We start from the raw sequence: 20,605 nt of genomic DNA on the forward strand, positions 1-20,605 counted from the left end.
GAAGGGCTTCCAAAAGCTTGTTATTTTGCAGTGGTTACTGCGGCGCTCAATACAAGTTACTCTGTTAGCAGCGTTTTTCTTTTAACCACTACAATATATTTTTAACTCAAATTTTTTTATGTTCAAACATTGCCGTGTAAAATCTACTTAAGTTCTCACTATTTTTTTTAAATATGTTTCAAACACTGTTACTTAATGCGTTACATACATTTTCGGATTTGTATTACGTAAAATATAGTTAATGAATAAAAAAATATATATTGATCAATGATGTGCACAAATTTATGAACTAGATTTCCTCGTCTACTATTAGCTCCTTTTAAGTTTGCATTCAAGCATAAATGTTAAAGAAAAAAAATTATTCAATGTCTGAATTTATAAAATCAAAACAAGGTTCAATAAAGCATAAGATCAAAATTGTAGACAAACATGTTACGAGTCAAAATTTCTGTTCAACATTGTATTGACTTGACAAAAAATACTCTGTCACAAATCTGCAGCCTTCACATGATAAAGGATCTGATAAGTCATCTTCAAACCATAGCTTTTTGTTCAAATTGAAGCCTTTTTTGTAGCATGTTTATCATCTTGTCTTTATTAGGTGTATAAAGTTTCATTGTCTTCTTCCAGAACCTTATTGAGCTCAAACTTCCTGGAGATGTCAATTCCACCGGAGGAGATATCATCTAAATTGTCTTCTGAATCAGTTTCTACCCCATCTAGAGTGTCATTAACTATTTCACCTGAATATTCAGCTGACACTGAAAATATCAACATGTATACAACAATCTAAGTCTACTTAGAAGAAAATGATAACTCCCAGGTCATTAGCTAGTAATTAAGAAAAAAAATGTGCGTTAACATGGTAAGGGAACTTTAAACTAAACAAAAAAAAATACAATTACCATCTCCTTTGTCGGTAGTTTGGGCAGATTTCTTGGAAAGAAACTCTGTAATATGCAATTCTATATACTTCATTTCCTCTTTTGAAGCAATATTCAACTCAACAACATCGTGTTTCTAAAAGCGCATCTACATCATAAAAAATGTATAGTTCATGGTCTTTTTTGTAAAGCATACTATTTCTCTATGATGCACTTTCTATGTTAGATATTTTTTTTAACCTTTAATTTAGCAAGTATGTCTTCAAAGGTCTTACCAGATGCACATGTCACAAAAACATATCTAAATTTCTTCTCGTACATTGATCCCCATTCATGAAGTTCCTACAAATTTGAGCGATAACGTAACAACCATTATTGCAGCGAATTTGTTACCATATATGAACTTAAAATATATATTATTTAAATATAGTTTAACACAAGTTTTTAAGGGTATGCCTAATGAACAAACCTGCATAGTAACTTCGTTTGCCATTTTCAAGTATTGGTTAGAACAAGATCGTGTTGATATTGTCTCCAACCAACAACTAACATTCACCTTACGGAACCATATGTCTCTAGCAACAGTAATTGCATGTTCCAATGAAAAGAATGGAGAGGTCATAACCATTTCGTTAGCTAATATTGTGCTTGCACAGCATGATGAAAATTCTTCCGTTTTTATTTGTCTTGTTACACCACCATTTTATGTTGACTATATTGATTAGTCGTAACAATGTTGAAATTGATAATGATTTACTCGATATTATGATTATTTTCACTGGAAATTAAGAACAACAATAATGACGACATTAATACTTAATTGTAAACTAACTTTTGCTAGCAGCAAACGTTGAAGGAAAACTACTTTTATTCATGAAAACCAATAATTCAGTAAAGACTTAACCGAAATACGAAAATACAGATAGTAATGTAACTAGCAAACTACGTGCATTGTTAACACTATTGAACTTATTACTCACACACAGATTCTCTATAAATGAAGTTCACATTTTCCATATTTCCATTATGCCACATCATCGAAATTTTCAGAAACATCGTCTGTTGGGTTTTCTATATCATTGTCCCTTGTCAACTGTAAATCACCGATGTGACCTGCCACTGACATGTTCAACCCTGACTATGGAGAAAAAGTAGCTTCAACTTCTTTATTCTCTCCTCCCATGTCATACAAGTCTCATGGTTTTACATGAACCACTACACTTCATTCTTTATCTACTTCATCATGCACATAGTATATGAGATGAGCTTCCGATGCCAATATCTACAGTTCATCATCTTCTTGATCACTGGTGTGTATCAGACGAGTGAAATTAACGCTAGTAAGACCCAAATGGAGTTGTTTGATGCCTCTACTGGTAGTTGTACCAGCCCAAATATATTTGAACAAAAACACTGTGAAATGGCAGCTGTAATTCAATTTGATTATATCCACAATTTTCCATAATATGGAACACTACCAACAACCACTCTATTGTCACGCATGCTGCATAACTTCTTATATTAGATGAGGTATTGGTGGACGAAATTGTGATCCATATTCTTTAAGTTGCACTCCTTGTAAAATTATGGAATTTGAAATTGGCACGAGTGAACACAACTCCGTTCAACTAACCAGCAAGTGTACTGGGTCGTCCAAGTAATAAACCTTACGTGAGTAAGGGTCGATCCCACAGAGATTGTTGGTATGAAGCAAGCTATGGTCACCTTGTAAATCTCAGTTAGGCAGATTAAATTGGGTTATGGTTTCGAAAATTAATAAAAAGAAGAAATAATAAAAGGGATAGAATACTTATGCAGATTCATTGGTGGGAATTTCAGATAAGCGAATGGAGAGACTGTATGGCTCAAGGACGCCTACTTTCCTACTGCTTCAACTCAATCCTTCTTACTCCTTTCCATGGCAAGCTGTGTATAGGGGTTCACCGTTCGACGATGGCTACTTTGAATCCTCTCGGGAAAATGGTCCTCTGCGGCTGTCACTCGCATGGCTAATCGTCTGGAGGCATCACCTGGCCGAAGGCTACATCCCATCCTCGCAGTGAAAACTACGCTCACGCGCTCTGTCACAGCACGGCTAATCACTGGTTGGTTCCTGCTCCTACTGGAATAGAATCCCTTGATTCTTTTGCGTCTGTCACTAACGCCCAGCACTTGCGAGTCTGAAGCACGTCACAGTCATTCATTACCGGAATCCTACTCGGAATACCACAGACAAGGTGAGACTTTCCGGATTCCCAGGATCCTACTCGGAATACCACAGACAAGGTGAGACTTTCCGGATCCTCATAAATGCCGCCATCTATCTAGCTTATACCACGAAGATTCTGTTGGGGAATCTAAGAGATACACATTCAAGCTCTGTTGCATGTAGAACGGAAGTGGTTGTCAATCACGTGCGTTCATAAGTGAGAATGATAATGAGCATCACATAATCATCACATTCATCATGTTCTTGGGTACGAATGAATATCTTGGAATAAGAATAAGATAGAATTGAATAAAAGAAAATAGAATTGCATTAATACTTGAGGTACAGCAGAGCTCCACACCCTTAATCTATGGTGTGCAGAAACTCCACCGTTGAAAATACATAAGTAAAAGGTTCAGGCATGGCCGAGAGGCCAGCCCCCAAAACGTGATCACTAGATTCAAAATACAATCCAGGATGAAAATATGATAGTAAAAAGTTCTATTTATAATAAACTAGCTCCTAGGATTTACATGAGTAAGTAATTGATGCATAAATCCACTTCCGGGGCCCACTTGGTGTATGCTTGGGCTGAGCTTGATCAATCCACGAGCTGAGGCTTCTCTTGGAGTTGAACTCCGAGTTATGACGTGTTTTGGGCGTTCAACTCCGGATCATGACGTTTTTCTGGCGTTTAACTCCAGACAGCAGCATGAACTTGGCGTTCAACGCCAAGTTACGTCGTCAATTTCCGAATAAAGTATGGACTATTATATATTGCTGGAAAGCTATGGATGTCTACTTTCCAACGCCGTTGAGAGCGCGCCAATTGGAGTTCTGTAGCTCCAGAAAATCTATTTTGAGTGCAGGGAGGTCAGATTCCAACAGCATCAGCAGTCCTTTTGTCAGCCTTTTTCAGAGTTTTGCTCAAGTCCCTCAATTTCAGCCAGAAATTACCTGAAATCACAGAAAAACACACAAACTCATAGTAAAGTCCAAAAATGTGAATTTAACATAAAAACTAATGAAAACATCCCTAAAAGTAGCTTAAACTTACTAAAAACTACCTAAAAACAATGCCAAAAAGCGTATAAATTATCCGCTCATCAGAGGGATTTGAGCAAAACTCTGAAAAAGGCTGACAAAAGGACTGCTGATGCTGTTGGAATCTGACCTCCCTGCACTCAAAATAGATTTTCTGGAGCTACAGAACTCCAATTGGCGCGCTCTCAACGGCGTTGGAAAGTAGACATCCAGGGCTTTCCAGCAATATATAATAGTTCATACTTTATTCGGAAATTGACGACGTAACTTGGCGTTGAACGCCAAGTACATGCTGCTGTCTGGAGTTAAACGCCAGAAAAACGTCATGATCCGGAGTTGAACGCCCAAAACACGTCATAACTCGGAGTTCAACTCCAAGAGAAGCCTCAGCTCGTGGATAGATCAAGCTCAGCCCAAGCATACACCAAGTGGGCCCCGGAAGTGGATTTATGCATCAATTACTTACTCATGTAAACCCTAGTAGCTAGTCTAGTATATATAGGACCTCTTACTATTGTATTAGACATCTTTGGTCTCAGTTTTGTTTTATTCTTCATCCTAAGAGGCTATTGATCACGTTTAAGGGGGCTGGCCATTCGGCCATGCCTGAACCTTTCACTTATGTATTTTCAACGGTGGAGTTTCTGCACACCATAGATTAAGGGTGTGGAGCTCTGCTGTACCTCAAGTATTAATGCAATTCTATTTTCTTTTATTCAATTCTATCTTATTCTTATTCCAAGATATTCATTCGTACCCAAGAACATGATGAATGTGATGATTATGTGATGCTCATTATCATTCTCACTTATGAACGCACGTGATTGACAACCACTTCCGTTCTACATGCAACAGAGCTTGAATGTGTATCTCTTAGATTCCCCAACAGAATCTTCGTGGTATAAGCTAGATAGATGGCGGCATTTATGAGGATCCGGAAAGTCTCACCTTGTCTGTGGTATTCCGAGTAGGATCCTGGGAATCCGGAAAGTCTCACCTTGTCTGTGGTATTCCGAGTAGGATTCCGGTAATGAATGACTGTGACGTGCTTCAGACTCGCAAGTGCTGGGCGTTAGTGACAGACGCAAAAGAATCAAGGGATTCTATTCCAGTAGGAGCAGGAACCAACCAGTGATTAGCCGTGCTGTGACAGAGCGCGTGAGCGTAGTTTTAACTGCGAGGATGGGATGTAGCCTTCGGCCAGGTGATGCCTCCAGACGATTAGCCATGCGTGTGACAGCCGCAGAGGACCATTTTCCCGAGAGGATTGAAAGTAGCCATCGTTGAACGGTGAACCCCTATAAACAGCTTGCCATGGAAAGGATTAAGAAGGATTGAGTTGAAGCAGGAGAATAACAGGCGTCCTTGAGCATGCAGTATCTCCATTCGCTTGTCTGAAATTCCCACCAATGAATCTGCATAAGTATTCTATCCCTTTTTATTTTCTGTTTATTATTAATTTTCGAACCCATAAACAATTTAATCTGCCTAACTGAGATTTACAAGGTGACCATAGCTTGCTTCATACCAACAATCTCTGTGGGATCGACCCTTACTCACGTAAGGTTTATTACTTGGACGACCCAGTACACTTGCTGGTTAGTTGAACGGAGTTGTGGATTCAACCAGTGCCATAATAATGACTTCATTCAAAATAGTTAGAACATGGATCACAATTTTGTCCACCAAGTTTTTGGCGCCGTTGCCGGGGATTGTTCGAGTATGGACAACTGACGGTTCATCTTGTTGCTCAGATTAGGTAATTTTCTTTTCAAAAATCTTTTTCAAAAATTTTTCTTTTATTTTTCGTTTTTCCAAAAATATTTTCGAAAAAAAATAATAAAAATCCAAAAAAATTCATAAAATCATAAAAATAAAAAATATTTTGTGTTTCTTGTTTGAGTCTTGAGTCAACTTTTAAGTTTGGTGTCAATTGCATGCTTTAAAATTTTTTCTTGCATTTTTCAAAAATCCCATGCATTCATAGTGTTCTTCATGATCTTCAAGTTGTTCTTGATAAGTCCTCTTGTTTGATCTTGATGATTTCTTGTTTTGTGTTGTTTGTTGTTTTTCTTATGCATTTTTTGTTTGTTAGAGTCCATGCATTAAAGATTTCTAAGTTTGGTGTCTTGCATGTTTTCTTTGCATTAAAATTTTTTTCAAAATAATGTTCTTGATGTTCATCATGATCTTCAAAGTGTTCTTGGTGTTCATCTTGACATTCATAGCATTCTTGCATGCATTCATTGTTTTGATCTAAAAATTTCATGCATTGAGTATTTTTGTTGTTTTTCTCTCTCATAATTAAAAATTTAAAAATAAAAAAATATCTTTTCCTTAATTTTCTCCTAATTTTCGAAATTTTGGGTTGACTTGGTCAAAAAATTTTAAAAATTAGTTGTTTCTTACAAGTCAAGTCAAATTTTCAATTTTAAAAAAATCTTATCTTTTTAAAATCTTTTTCAAAAATCATATCTTTTTCATTTTTTTTATTATTTTCGAAAATTTCAAAAACATTTTTCAAACTATTTTCAAAATCTTTTCCTTATCTTTACATCATATTTTCGAAAATTCACTAATAATTAATGTGATTGGTTCAAAAATTTGAAGTTTGTTACTTTCTTGTTAAGAAAGGTTCAATCTTTAAGTTCTAGAATCTTATCTTGTAGTTTCTTATTAGTCAAGTCATTTTAAAAATTAAATCTTTTTCAAAATATCTTTTTATTAAAATTTTTTTTATCTTATCTTTTATCTTATCTTTTTCAAAAATTTTATCTTTTTCAAAATTTGATTTCAAAATATCCTATCTAACTTCTTATCTTCTTATCTTTTTCAAATTTTGATTTCAAATCTTTTTCAATCAACTAACTAATTTTTTGTTTATTTCCTATCTTTTTCAAAATCACCTAACTACTTTTCCCTCTTCAATTTTCGAAAATATCTCATCCCTTTTTCAAAAATTCTTTTTAATTAACTAATTGTTTCATGTTTTAATTTTAATTACATTTTATCTCTAATTTTCGAAAATCACTAACCCCTTTTTAAAATTATTTTCGAATTTCTCTCTCTCTTTTCTTCTTCTATTTAATTATTTAATTACTAACACTTCTCTCCACCTCTCTTCATCCAAAAATCCGAATCTCCCTCTTCATTCTTCTACCCCTTCTTTTTCTACTAACATAAAGGAATCTCTATACTGTGACATAGAGGATTCCTCTTCTTTTCTTGTTTACTTCTCTTTCATATGAGCAGGAACAGGAAAAAAGGCACTCTTGTTAAAATTGATACAGAACCTGAAAGGACTCTGAAGAGGAAATTAAAAGAAGCTAAATTAAATTATTCTAAAAGTAACCTTTCAGAAATTTTCGAACAAGAGAAGGAGATGGCAGCCGAAAATAATAATAATGCAAGGAGAATGCTTGGTGACTTCACAAAGCCAACATCCAAGTTTGATGGAAGAAGCATCTCCATTCCTGCCATTGGAGCCAACAACTTTGAGCTGAAACCTCAGCTAGTTGCTTTAATGCAACAAAACTGCAAGTTTTATGGACTTCCATCTGAAGATCCCTATCAGTTCTTAACTGAGTTCTTGCAGATCTGTGAGACTGTGAAGACGAATGGAGTTGATCCTGAAGTCTACAGACTCATGCTTTTCCCTTTTGCTGTAAGAGACAGAGCTAGAATATGGTTGGATTCACAACCTAAGGATAGCCTGGACTCATGGGATAAGCTGGTCACTGCTTTCTTGGATAAATTCTTTCCTCCTCAAAAGCTGAGCAAGCTGAGAGTGGATGTTCAAACCTTCAAACAAAAAGATGGTGAATCCCTCTATGAAGCCTGGGAAAGATACAAGCAGCTGACCAAAAGATGTCCATCTGACATGTTTTCAGAATGGACCTTATTAGATATATTCTATTATGGTCTCTCTAAATTTTCGAAAATGTCATTGGACCATTCTGCAGGTGGATCTATTCACCTGAAGAAAACGCCTGAAGAGGCTCAAGAACTCATTGACATGGTTGCAAATAACCAGTTCATGTACACTTCTGAGAGGAATTCCGTGAACAATGGGATACCTCAGAAGAAAGGAGTCCTTGAAATTGATACTCTGAATGCCATATTGGCTCAGAACAAAGTGTTGACTCAACAGGTCAACATAATCCCTCAAAATCTGAATGGATTGCAACATGCATCCAACAGTACTAGAGAGGCAGCTTCTGAAGAAGCTTATGATCCTGAGAACCCTGCCATGGCAGAGGTTAATTACATGGGTGAACCTTATGGAAACACCTATAAATCATCATGGAGAAATCATCCAAATTTCTCATGGAAGGATCAAAAAAAGCCTCAACAAGGCTTTAACAATGGTGGACGTAATAGGCTGGGCAATAGCAAGCCATATCCATCATCTTCTCAGCAACAGACGGAGAATTCTGAACAAAACACTTCTAATTTAGCCAATGTAGTCTCTAATCTGTCAAAGGCCACTTTTAGTTTCATGAGTGAAACAAGATCCTCCTTTAGAAATCTGGAGGCACAAGTGGGCCAGCTGAGTAAGAAAGTCATTGAAACTCCTCCCAGTATTCTCCCAAGCAATACAGAAGAGAATCCAAAAGGAGAGTGCAAGGCCATTGACATAGTCAATATGGCCGAATGCACAAGGGAGGAGGAGGACGAAAATCCTAGTGAGAAAGACCTCCTGGGACGTCCCTCAAGCAAGAAGGAGTTTCCTATTAAGGATCCAAAGGAATCTGAGGCTCATATAGAGACCATAGAGATTCCATTAAATCTCCTTCTGCCATTCATGAGCTCTGAAGATTATTCATCCTCTGAAGAGGATGAAGATGTGAATGGAGAGCAAGTTGCTCAATATTTAGGAGCTATCATGAAGCTGAATGCCAAGCTATTTGGTAATGAGACTTGGGAAAGTGAACCTTCCTTGCTCATTAATGAACTGGACACTTGGATTCAGAAAATTCTACCTCAAAAGAAACAAGATCCTGGCAAGTTCTTAATACCTTGTACCATAGGCACCATGATCTTTGAAAAAGCTCTGTGTGATCTGGGGTGAGGGATAAATCTAATGCCACTCTCTGTAATGGAGAAGCTGGGGATCATTGAGATACAACCTGCCTTGTTCTCATTACAACTGGCAGACAAGTCATTGAGACAAGCCTATGGAATAGTAGAGGACGTGCTAGTAAAGGTTGAAGGCCTTTACATCCCTGCTGATTTCATAATCTTAGACACTAGGAAGGAAGAGGATGATTGCATCATCCTTGGAAGACCTTTCCTAGCCACAGCAGGAGCTGTGATAGATGTCAACAGAGGTGAACTAGTCCTTCAATTGAATGGGGAATACCTTGTGTTTAAGGCACATGGCCATCCCTCTGTGACAAAAGAGAGTAAGCATGAAGAGCTTCTCTCAGTTCAGAGTCAAGAAGAGCCCACACAGTCAAACTCTAAGTTTGGTGTTGTGAGGCCACAACCAAACTCTAAGTTTGGTGTTAAGATCCCATATCCAAACTCTAAGTTTGGTGTGGACAACTATACAACATTGACCTGATCACCTTGTGGCTCCATGAGAGCCACTGTCAAGCTATTGACATTAAAGAAGCGCTTGTTAGGAGGCAACCCAATTTTATTTATCTAATTTCTATTTTATACTATTTTATTGTTATTTTGTGTTTTATTAGGTACATGATCATGAGGAGTCACGAAAAAATAAAAAAAAATTAAAAACAGAGTCAAAAAACAGAAGAAAAAAATTTTTCACCCTGGAGGACGCACAGGCTGGTGTTCAACGCCAGTAAGATGCATCTGGCTGGCGTTCAACGCCAGAACAGAGCACCATTCTGGCGCTGAACGCCAGAAACAAGCAACATTCTGGCGCTGAACGCCAGGAAAGTGCCCAGAGAGGAAAAACTGGCGCTGAACGCCAGTAACAAGCATGAAACTGGCGTTCAACGCCAGAAACATGCTTTACATGGGCGTTGAACGCCCAGAATGTGCACCAATGGGCGTTTAAACGCCAGAATGATGCACGAAGGCATTTTACATGCCTAATTTGGTGCAGGGATGGAATTCCTTGATACCTCAGGATCTGTGGACCCCACAGGATCACCTCAGGATCTGTGGACCCCACAGGATCCCCACCTAACATATTCCCACCTTACCTTTTAATCCTAATCACACTCTTCTAATCCAAAATCACTCTTCCCCATGTCACACTTCCCAAAACCTTTCACCAATCACCTCAACTCCTCTTCCCAACTACCCCATTCACCACTCACATCCATCCACTCTTCCCCATAAACCCCACCTACCTTCAAAATTCAAACCAATTTCCCTCCCATTCCCACCCAAATGGCCGAACATACCTTCCCCCCTTTCCCTATAAATACCCTTCCATTCTACTTCATTTTCACACAACACAACCCCTCCTTCTTCACCTAAAGCCGAAACTACCTCTCTCCCTCTCTACCACATTTTCTTCTTCTTCTTCTTCTCTTCTTTTTTTTATTGCTCGAGGGCGAGCAAAATTTTAAGTTTGGTGTGGTAAAAGCATAAGCTTTTTTTTGTTTTTTCATTACCAATGGCACCTAAGGCCGGAGTATCCTCTAGAAAAGGAAAAGGGAAGACAAAAGCTTCCACCTCCGAGTCATGGGAGATGGAAAGATTCATCTCCAAGAGCCATCAAGACCACTTCTATGATGTTGTGGCAAAGAAGAAGGTAATTTCTGAGGTCCCTTTCAAGCTCAAGAAGAATGAGTATCCAGAGATCCGACATGAAGTTCAAAGAAGAGGTTGGGAAGTCTTAACCAACCCCATGCAACAAGTCGGAATCTTAATGGTTCAAGAGTTCTATGCTAATGCATGGATCACTAGGAACCATGACCAAGGTATGAACCCAAGTCCAAAGAATTATCTCACAATGGTTAGGGGGAAATACTTGGATTTTAGTCCGGAAAATGTGAGGTTGGCATTTCACTTGCCTATGATGCAAGGTGATGAACGCCCCTACACTAGAAGGGTCAACTTTGATCAAAGGTTGGACCAAGTCCTTATGGACATTTGTGTGGAAGGAGCTCAATGGAAGAAAGACTCCAAAGGCAAGCCAGTCCAACTAAGAAGACTGGACCTCAAGCCTATAGCTAGAGGATGGTTGGAGTTCATTCAACGCTCCATCATCCCTACTAGCAACCGATCTGAAATTACTGTGGATCGGGCCATCATGATTCATAGCATCATGATTGGAGAGGAAGTAGAAGTTCATGAGGTCATCTCCAATGAAATCTACAAAATAGCCGACAAGCCCTCACCTATGGCACGGCTAGCTTTTCCTCACCTTATTTGCCATCTATGTTACTCAGCTGGAGTTATCATAGAAGGAGATGTCTCCATTGAAGAAGACAAGCCCATCACCAAGAAAAGGATGGAGCAAGCAAGAGAAGCCCCTCACGGTCCTCAAGAAGTGCATCATCAAGAAATCCCTGAGATGCCTCAAGGGATGCACTTTCCTCCAAACAACTATTGGGAGCAACTCAACACCTCCTTAGAAGATTTAAGCCACAATGTGGAACAATTAAGGGTGGAACATCATGAGCACTCCATCATTCTCCAAGAAATAAGAGAAGATCAAAGAGTAATGAGGGAGGAGCAACAAAGGCAAGGAAGGGACATAGAGGAGCTAAAGAACATCATTGGTCCTTCAAGAAGAAGACGCCACTAGAGGTGGATTCATTCCTTGTTCCTTATTCCTTTCTGTTTTCGGTTTTTAGTATTATGTTTATCTATGTTTTGTGTCTTTATTTCATGATCATTAGTATGTAACCATGCCTTAAAGCTATGAATAAAATCCATTAATCCTTCACTTCTCTTAAAAGAAAAATGTTTTAATTCAAAAGAACAAGAAGTACAAAAATTTCGAAAATAGCTCTTGAATTTAGTTTAATTATATTGATGTGGTGACAATACTTTTTTGTTTTCTGAATGAATGATTGAACAGTGCATATGTCTTTTGATCTTGTTGTTTATGAATGTTAAAATTGTTGGCTCTTGAAAGAATGATGAACAAAGAGAAATGTTATTGATAATCTGAAAAATCATGAAATTGATTCTTGAAGCAAGAAAAAGCAGTGAAAAAGAAGAAGCATTCGAAAAAAAAAAGAGTATATAGAAAAAGAAGGAGCAGTAGAAAAAGCCAATAGCCCTTAAAACCAAAAGGAAAGGGTAAAAAGGATCCAAGGCTTTGAGCATCAATGGATAGGAGGGCCCAAGGAAATAAAATCCAGGCCTAAGCGGCTAAATCAAGCTGTCCCTAACCATGTGCTTGTGTCATGAAGGTCCAAGTAAAAAGCTTGAGACTAAGTGGTTAAAGTCGTGATCCAAGGCAAAAGAGTGTGCTTAAGAGCTCTGGACACCACTAACTGGGGACTTTAGCAAAGCTAAGTCACAATCTGAAAAGGTTCACCCAGTTATGTGTCTGTGGCATTTATGTATCCGGTGGTAATACTGGAAAACAAAGTGCTTAGGGCCACAGCCAAGACTCATAAGTAACTGTGTTCAAGAATCAACATGCTTAACTAGGAAAGTCAATAACACTATCCAAAATTCTAAGTTCCTAAGAGACGCCAATCACTCTAAACTACAAAGGAAAAAGTGAGATGCCAAAACTGTTCAGAAGCAAAAAGCTACAAGTCCCGCTCATCTAATTATAATTAATATTCATTGATATTCTGGAATTTATAGTATATTATTTTCTTTTTATCCTATTTGATTTTCAGTTGCTTGGGGACAAGCAACAATTTAAGTTTGGTGTTGTGATGAGCGGATAATTTATACGCTTTTTGGCATTGTTTTTAGGTAGTTTTTAGTAAGTTTAAGCTACTTTTAGGGATGTTTTCATTAGTTTTTATGTTAAATTCACATTTCTGGACTTTACTATGAGTTTGTGTGTTTTTCTATGATTTCAGGTAATTTCTGGCTGAAATTGAGGGACTTGAGCAAAACTCTGAAAAAGGCTGACAAAAGGACTGCTGATGCTGTTGGAATCTGACCTCCCTGCACTCAAAATGGATTTTCTGGAGCTACAGAACTCCAATTGGCGCGCTCTCAACGGCTTTGGAAAGTAGACATCTAGGGCTTTCCAGAAATATATAATAGTTCATACTTTATTCGGAAATTGACGACGTAACTTGGCGTTGAACGCCAAGTACATGCTGCTGTCTGGAGTTAAACGCCAGAAAAACGTCATGATCCGGAGTTGAACGCCCAAAACACGTCATAACTCGGAGTTCAACTCCAAGAGAAGCCTCAGCTCGTGGATAGATCAAGCTCAGCCCAAGCATACACCAAGTGGGCCCCGGAAGTGGATTTATGCATCAATTACTTACTCATGTAAACCCTAGTAGCTAGTCTAGTATATATAGGACCTCTTACTATTGTATTAGACATCTTTGGTCTCAGTTTTGTTTTATTCTTCATCCTAAGAGGCTATTGATCACGTTTAAGGGGGCTGGCCATTCGGCCATGCCTGAACCTTTCACTTATGTATTTTCAACGGTGGAGTTTCTGCACACCATAGATTAAGGGTGTGGAGCTCTGCTGTACCTCAAGTATTAATGCAATTCTATTTTCTTTTATTCAAATCTCTCTTATTCTTATTCCAAGATATTCATTCGTACCCAAGAACATGATGAATGTGATGATTATATGACCCTCATTATCATTCTCACTTATGAACGCACGTGATTGACAACCACTTCCGTTCTACATGCAACCGAGCTTGAATGTGTATCTCTTAGATTCCCCAACAGAATCTTCGTGGTATAAGCTAGATAGATGGCGGCATTTATGAGGATCCGGAAAGTCTCACCTTGTCTGTGGTATTCCGAGTAGGATCCTGGGAATCCGGAAAGTCTCACCTTGTCTGTGGTATTCCGAGTAGGATTCCGGTAATGAATGACTGTGACGTACTTCAAACTTGCAAGTGCTGGGCGTTAGTGACAAACGCAAAAGAATCAAGGGATTCTACTCCAGTAGGCGCGGGAACCAACCAGTGATTAGTCGTGCTGTGACAGAGCGCGTGAGCGTAGTTTTCACTGCGAGGATGGGATGTAGCCTTCGGCCAGGTGATGCCTCCAGACGATTAGCCATGCGTGTGACAGCCGCAGAGGACCATTTTCCCGAGAGGATCGAAAGTAGCCATCGTCGAACGGTGAACCCCTATAAACAGCTTGCCATGGAAAGGATTAAGAAGGATTGAGTTGAAGCAGGAGAATAACAGGCGTCCTTGAGCATGCAGTATCTCCATTCGCTTGTCTGAAATTCCCACCAATGAATCTGCATAAGTATTCTATCCCTTTTTATTTTCTGTTTATTATTAATTTTCGAACCCATAAACAATTTAATCTGCCTAACTGAGATTTACAAGGTGACCATAGCTTGCTTCATACCAACAATCTCTGTGGGATCGACCCTTACTCACGTAAGGTTTATTACTTGGACGACCCAGTACACTTGCTGGTTAGTTGAACGGAGTTGTGGATTCAACCAGTGCCATAATAATGACTTCATTCAAAATAGTTAGAACATGGATCACAATTTCGTCCACCACCCTCAATTTCAGCCAGAAATTACCTGAAATCACAGAAAAACACACAAACTCATAGTAAAGTCCAGAAATGTGAATTTAACATAAAAACTAATGAAAACATCTCTAAAAGTAGCTTGAATTTACTAAAAACTACCTAAAAACAATGCCAAAAAGCGTATAAATTATCCGCTCATCACAACACCAAACTTAAATTGTTGCTTGTCCCCAAGCAACTGAAAATCAAATAGGATAAAAAGAAGAGAATATACTATAAATTCCAGAATGTCAATGAATATTAATTATAATTAGATGAGCGGGACTTGTAGCTTTTTGCTTCTGAACAGTTTTGGCATCTCACTTTTTCCTTTGTAGTTTAGAGTGATTGGCGTCTCTTAGGAACTTAGAATTTTGGATAGTGTTATTGACTTTCCTAGTTAAGCATGTTGATTCTTGAACACAGTTACTTATGAGTCTTGGCTGTGGCCCTAAGCACTTTGTTTTCCAGTATTACCACCGGATACATAAATGCCACAGACACATGATTGGGTGAACCTTTTCAGATTGTGACTCAGCTTTGCTAGAGTCCCCAGTTAGTGGTGTCCAGAGCTCTTAAGCACACTCTTTTGCTTTGGATCACGACTTTAACCACTCAGTCTCAAGCTTTTCACTTGGACCTTCATGACACAAGCACATGGTTAGGGACAGCTTGATTTAGCCGCTTAGGCCTGGATTTTAGTTCCTTGGGCCCTCCTATCCATTGATGCTCAAAGCCTTGGATCCTCTTTACCCTTGCCTTTTGGTTTTAAGGGCTATTGGCTTTTTCTACTGCTCCTTCTTTTTTTTTTCGCCATTTTCTTCTTGTTCACTGCGTTTTCTTGCTTCAGGAATCAATTTTATGATTTTTCAGATCATCAATAACATTTCTCTTTGTTCATCATTCTTTCAAGAGCCAACAGTTTTAACATTCATAAACAACAAGATCAAAAGACATATGCACTGTTCAAGCATTCATTCAAAAAACAAAAGTATTGTCACCACATCAATATAATTAAATTAAATTCAAGGATAACTTCGAAATTCATGTACTTCTTGTTCTTTTTGAATTAAAACATTTTTCATTTAAGAGAGGTGAAGGATTAATGGATTTTATTCATAGCTTTAAGGCATGGTTACATACTAATGATCATGAAATAAAGACACAAAACATAGATAAACACAATATTAAAACCGAAAAACAGAAAGAAATAAAGAACAAGGAATGAATCCACCTCTAGTGGCGTCTTCTTCTTGAAGGACCAATGATGTTCTTTAGCTCTTCTATGTCCCTTCCTTGCCTTTGTTGCTCCTCCCTCATTGCTCTTTGATCTTCTCTTATTTCTTGGAGAATGATGGAGTGCTCATGATGTTCCACCCTTAATTGTTCCACATTGTGGCTCAAACCTTCTAAGGAAGTGTTGAGTTGTTCCCAATAGTTGTTTGGAGGAAAGTGCATCCCTTGAGGCACCTCAGAGATTTCTTGATGATGAGCTTCCTCATGCATCTCTTGAGGACCGTGAGGGGCTTCTCTTGCTTGCTCCATCCTCTTCTTTGTGATGGGCTTATCCTCTTCAATGGAGATGTCTCCTTCTATGATAACTCCAGCTGAGTAACATAGATGGCAAATAAGGTGAGGAAAAGCTAGCCGTGCCATAGGTGAGGGCTTGTCGGCTATTTTGTAGATTTCATTGGAGATGACCTCATGAACTTCTACTTCCTCTCCAATCATGATGCCATGAATCATGATGGCCCGATCCACAGTAACTTCAGATCGGTTGCTAGTAGGAATGATGGAGCGTTGAATGAACTCCAACCATCCTCTAGCTATAGGCTTGAGGTCCAGTCTTCTTAGTTGGACTGGCTTGCCTTTGGAGTCTCTCTTCCATTGAGCTCCTTCCACACAAATGTCCATAAGGACTTGGTCCAACCTTTGATCAAAGTTGACCCTTCTAGTGTAGGGGCGTTCATCTCCTTGCATCATGGGCAAGTGAAACGCCAACCTTACATTTTTCGGACTGAAATCCAAGTATTTCCCCCGAACCATTGTGAGATAATTCTTTGGACTCGGGTTCTGACAAACCCCATTTTGACGGTTTGTCTTGCATTGATTCTAAGAGATTTTAATACCTTTTACCCTCATTTATCCATTGAAATAGCATGGTTTTGTGATTGTCTCCTTATTTGTGCTTAGATGTGAAAACATGCTTTTAGACCCTTAATTTGATGGTTTTAATCTCCCTTTGATTCCACTAGATGCCTTGATGTGTTTGTTAGTAATTTTAGATTGAAAAGGGCTAGGAATGGATCAAAGGAGTGAAGGGGGAAAGCATGCAAAGTGGAGAAATCATGAAAAGTCAAAGAAGTTGAAATCGCCCATGGACGCGCGCGCGCACCTGGCGCTTGCGCGCACCTGCGAATCACTCCATGGACGCGTACGCGTGCTGTGCGCGTACGCGTCGGTGTTGGTTTATGATTTTTTAATGAAAACGTGGCCAACGAATTCTGAAGGGTTGTGGGGCCCAATCCCAACCAACTTTGGCGCCAAAGATGCTATTTAAAGCCAAGGATTGAAGAGAAAAGGGGGATTCCAACTCATTAGTTCATACACACACATTAGGAGTAGTTAGAGTTAGTTTCTAGAGAGAGAAGCTCTCACTTCTCTCTAGAATTAGGATTAGGATTAGGATTAGTTCTTAGATCTAGGTTTTAATCTTTGCTTTCTTCTACTTCTACCTTTCAATTCTTTGTTGTTAGATTCATTCTTCTTCTATTCTTTTGTTGTAATTTCCTTTATGTTGTTCTTACATTTTGTTGTAGATCTAGTATTGTTCCTTCTACATTCTTTCAATTCAATAAAAGGTACTTCTTAATAAATGTGTTTCTTTTGATTTGTTGTTGTTAATTCCTTGTAATTGAGTAGTGTAGATTTACTTTTCTTGCAATTTACTATGCTTTCCTTTTATGCTTTCCAAGTGTTTGATGAAATGCTTGGTTGGATTTTAGAGTAGAATTTTATACTCTTGGCTTGGAAAGGTAACTTAGGAACTCTTGAATTACTAATGTCCAAGTAATTGATGATTGGGAGCCATTGACTCTAATTCTCACTAATTGAATTGGTGGAGAGTTAGGACTTATGGACTAGGATTGATATAGCTCATTTAACTTTCCTTTACTACTAGTTAGAGGATGATTTAATGGGATTAATCCTTGCCAATTCTCATGTTGTGGTTAGTGATTAGGATAGAGATCCTTGACTACCAACCCTTGCCAAGACCTTTTTAGCCATTAGTTTACTTTCTTGCCATTTATCTTTCATGCCTCTTATCAAAACCCCAAAAATAAATCACAACCAATAACAAGACACTTTATTGTAATTCCTAGGGAGAACGACCCGAGGTTTGAATACTTCGGTTTATAAATTTAGGGGTTTGTTACTTGTGACAAACAATCTTTTGTATGAAAGGATTATTGCTTGGTTTAGAAACTATACTTCGACGAGATTTTATTTGAGAAATTCTAAACCGTCAAAAATCCGATCGTCAAAATGGCGCCGTTGCCGGGGACTTGCAATGGTGTTATGTTATTGGTTATTGTATATATGTGAATAGTGTAAATATCTTGCTCTTTGCTTTATTTGCTAGTTGTAGAATTTTGTTTCTCTTGTTTTCTATTATCTTTTGATTTTTGTTTTCTCTTTCCACTATGAATTCTCATATTGGCTATGAGTGTAGTTACAACTATGTTGTAGGAAGTGGAGATTACAATGAAGAAATGTATCAAGGATGGGATAATCAAAGGTGGGAGGAGCCATATGCTTATGATCAATCCTCATGGCAACAACCTCCACCAATGCACTATGAAGAAGAGCCATTCTATGATGCATACCAATCCAATGGCTATGGTGAATCTCCTTGTGACTTTCAAGAACCACCACCATATGCCTATGAGTCATATCCTCAACATGAACCTCAACCACACTCTCAAGCCTATTTTCACCAAACACCTCCATATGACCATGATTCATATCCACCACACCAACCACCTTTTGAACCATATGAGCCATACATGGAACCACAATTCCAAGATTACTACTCCCAAGAACCACCTCAATACACACCACCACCTTACCAAGAAGAACCACCTTCCTATAATGAACCCTTTCTCCAAGACAATGAACCCTCTTATCCACTCCAATCTTCAATGGATGAAATCCTTAGCCTTATACTTCAAGGGCAAGGAGAAATGCAAAGGGAGACACTAGAATTTATGGCTACTTTGACCAAGGTAGTAAGCAATTTAGTCTCCCAATATTTGAGTACTCAAGGCACTCCCATGGTTACACGTGGAGAATTAATTGAAAAGCATAGCATGAAGGAGAGATTGGAAACTCCGGTGGAGAATGAGGAATGCTACTTTGTGTTAGAACAATTGGAGGAACCTATGGTCATTGAAGAAGAGGAAGAAGTGGTTGAAGACTTAGGAGATGCGGAACCCCCTTGGGAACTTAGAATTGAAGAAAACCCCTCCAAGAAGATTGAATTTGATGTTGAGGAGGGAAGTGCACAATCTCCAAAACAATTTTTGAATGAAGACTTGGAAGGAATGAAGCAAGAATTGAGTTCCCTTGGTAATGAAGATCATGCTTCCAATTTTCTTGGTGGAAAATCCTTCAAATTTGAAGAACCTTCTCCCAATGAATTTGAAAGTGATGTGGAGGTAGATTTCTCTCGCCCTCCAATCTATGATTTGAGTGATGGAGAAGAGCTAGATGAAAATGATGAACAAAGGATTGAAAATGAAGAAGTTTATGAAGAGGTGGAAGTTGACAAGGAAGAATACAAGGGAGGAGAGCTTGCAAGCACATTGGAAATACCTCTCCCCAAGCCACCACCATCTATCTTTTCATTCAAGTGGGCAAATTTCTTATACTTAAGCTTTATTATTCCCCTTGAATATGGTTTGCTTGAGACGGATGGTCAACTAAGACATATTTGTGGCTTTAAGAGTAAAAAGGAGATGGTTAGTGGTTTGAAATATCATTCTAGGTTCATTATGGTTGCATGCTCAAAGCCTAATTGTAAAGGTTGGTGTATAACTAGAATACATGGGCCTAGAAGGATGTTTGGTCACTTTATTGAGAATTCACCTTGCTCACCACCCACATGGATTAATGATAATCAACTTGGAGATGGGTGTGAAGACAAAGTATGGGATCCAGGAACACATAAGGATCAACATTGGGAGCCCATGGTTTGTGAAGAACTCCATCAAAGCTTGGAGATATTAATCTTGAATGATGGAGCTTATTGGAAGTCCAAGCATTGGTGGAAGTTTCAAGATGAGTACAAGCACAAGCCACCTTGAGAAAAGCTCCCCATAAGTCCAACTTAAGGACAATAAATAAAAGTGCTAGGTGGGAGACACCCCACCATGGTAACTTCTTTTCATTTTTCTCGTTTTGTACATATTGGTAGAATTAGTTTAAATTCTTGTTTTGATTGTTTTAATGGGTCTAATTGGTAGTTTAGTATGTCAAATAAGGTTTAATGGTATTTTGGTAGCCGTTTGGAGGTTTAGAATGCTTAGATTGGTGCAAAAACATAGAAAAAAATAATAAATATTTTGAAAAACAGAGCACCATCCACGCGTACGCACGCGCGTGCGTACGCGTACATTGAGCATTTTTGACCACCCACGCGAGCGCGCCGTGCGCGCGGGCGCGTCGGTTGAGAAGTTCCACCTTCCATGCATTAACCCGAGAGTTAGGCCTGCACGGTGCGAAAACTGGGCCTAAGGCATAACTCAATTCGCGCGTACGCACGCCTGACGCGTACG

General features: G+C 38.6%; 1 protein-coding gene across 1 annotated transcript; it reads right to left on the reverse strand.

Moving 5' to 3' along the window:
• Window positions 1-597: 597 nt before the first annotated feature.
• LOC130963359 (uric acid degradation bifunctional protein TTL-like) lies at window positions 598-1,512 on the reverse strand. The gene is made up of 4 exons (XM_057889483.1): window positions 1,354-1,512; window positions 1,125-1,226; window positions 906-1,020; window positions 598-761 (listed from the first exon to the last, which is right to left on the reverse strand). Exons 1-4 carry the CDS (start codon window positions 1,510-1,512, stop codon window positions 598-600), a joined length of 540 nt encoding a protein of 179 aa, XP_057745466.1.
• Between the last annotated feature and the right edge of the window lie 19,093 nt (window positions 1,513-20,605).

Source organism: Arachis stenosperma, chromosome 2 (genome assembly GCF_014773155.1).
Source record: "Arachis stenosperma cultivar V10309 chromosome 2, arast.V10309.gnm1.PFL2, whole genome shotgun sequence".
Lineage (NCBI taxonomy): Eukaryota > Viridiplantae > Streptophyta > Magnoliopsida > Fabales > Fabaceae > Arachis > Arachis stenosperma.

Bases quoted from the DNA above. Each gene is read 5' to 3' on its own strand.
- LOC130963359 (XM_057889483.1), bottom strand. From the start codon at position 1,512: ATGGTTATGACCTCTCCATTCTTTTCATTGGAACATGCAATTACTGTT. The intron at 1,227-1,353 runs GTTTGTTCATTA...TCAAATTTGTAG, and splicing joins CAAACGAAGTTACTATGCAG to GAACTTCATGAATGGGGATC. The intron at 1,021-1,124 runs GTTAAAAAAAAT...ATGCGCTTTTAG, and splicing joins ACATACTTGCTAAATTAAAG to AAACACGATGTTGTTGAGTT.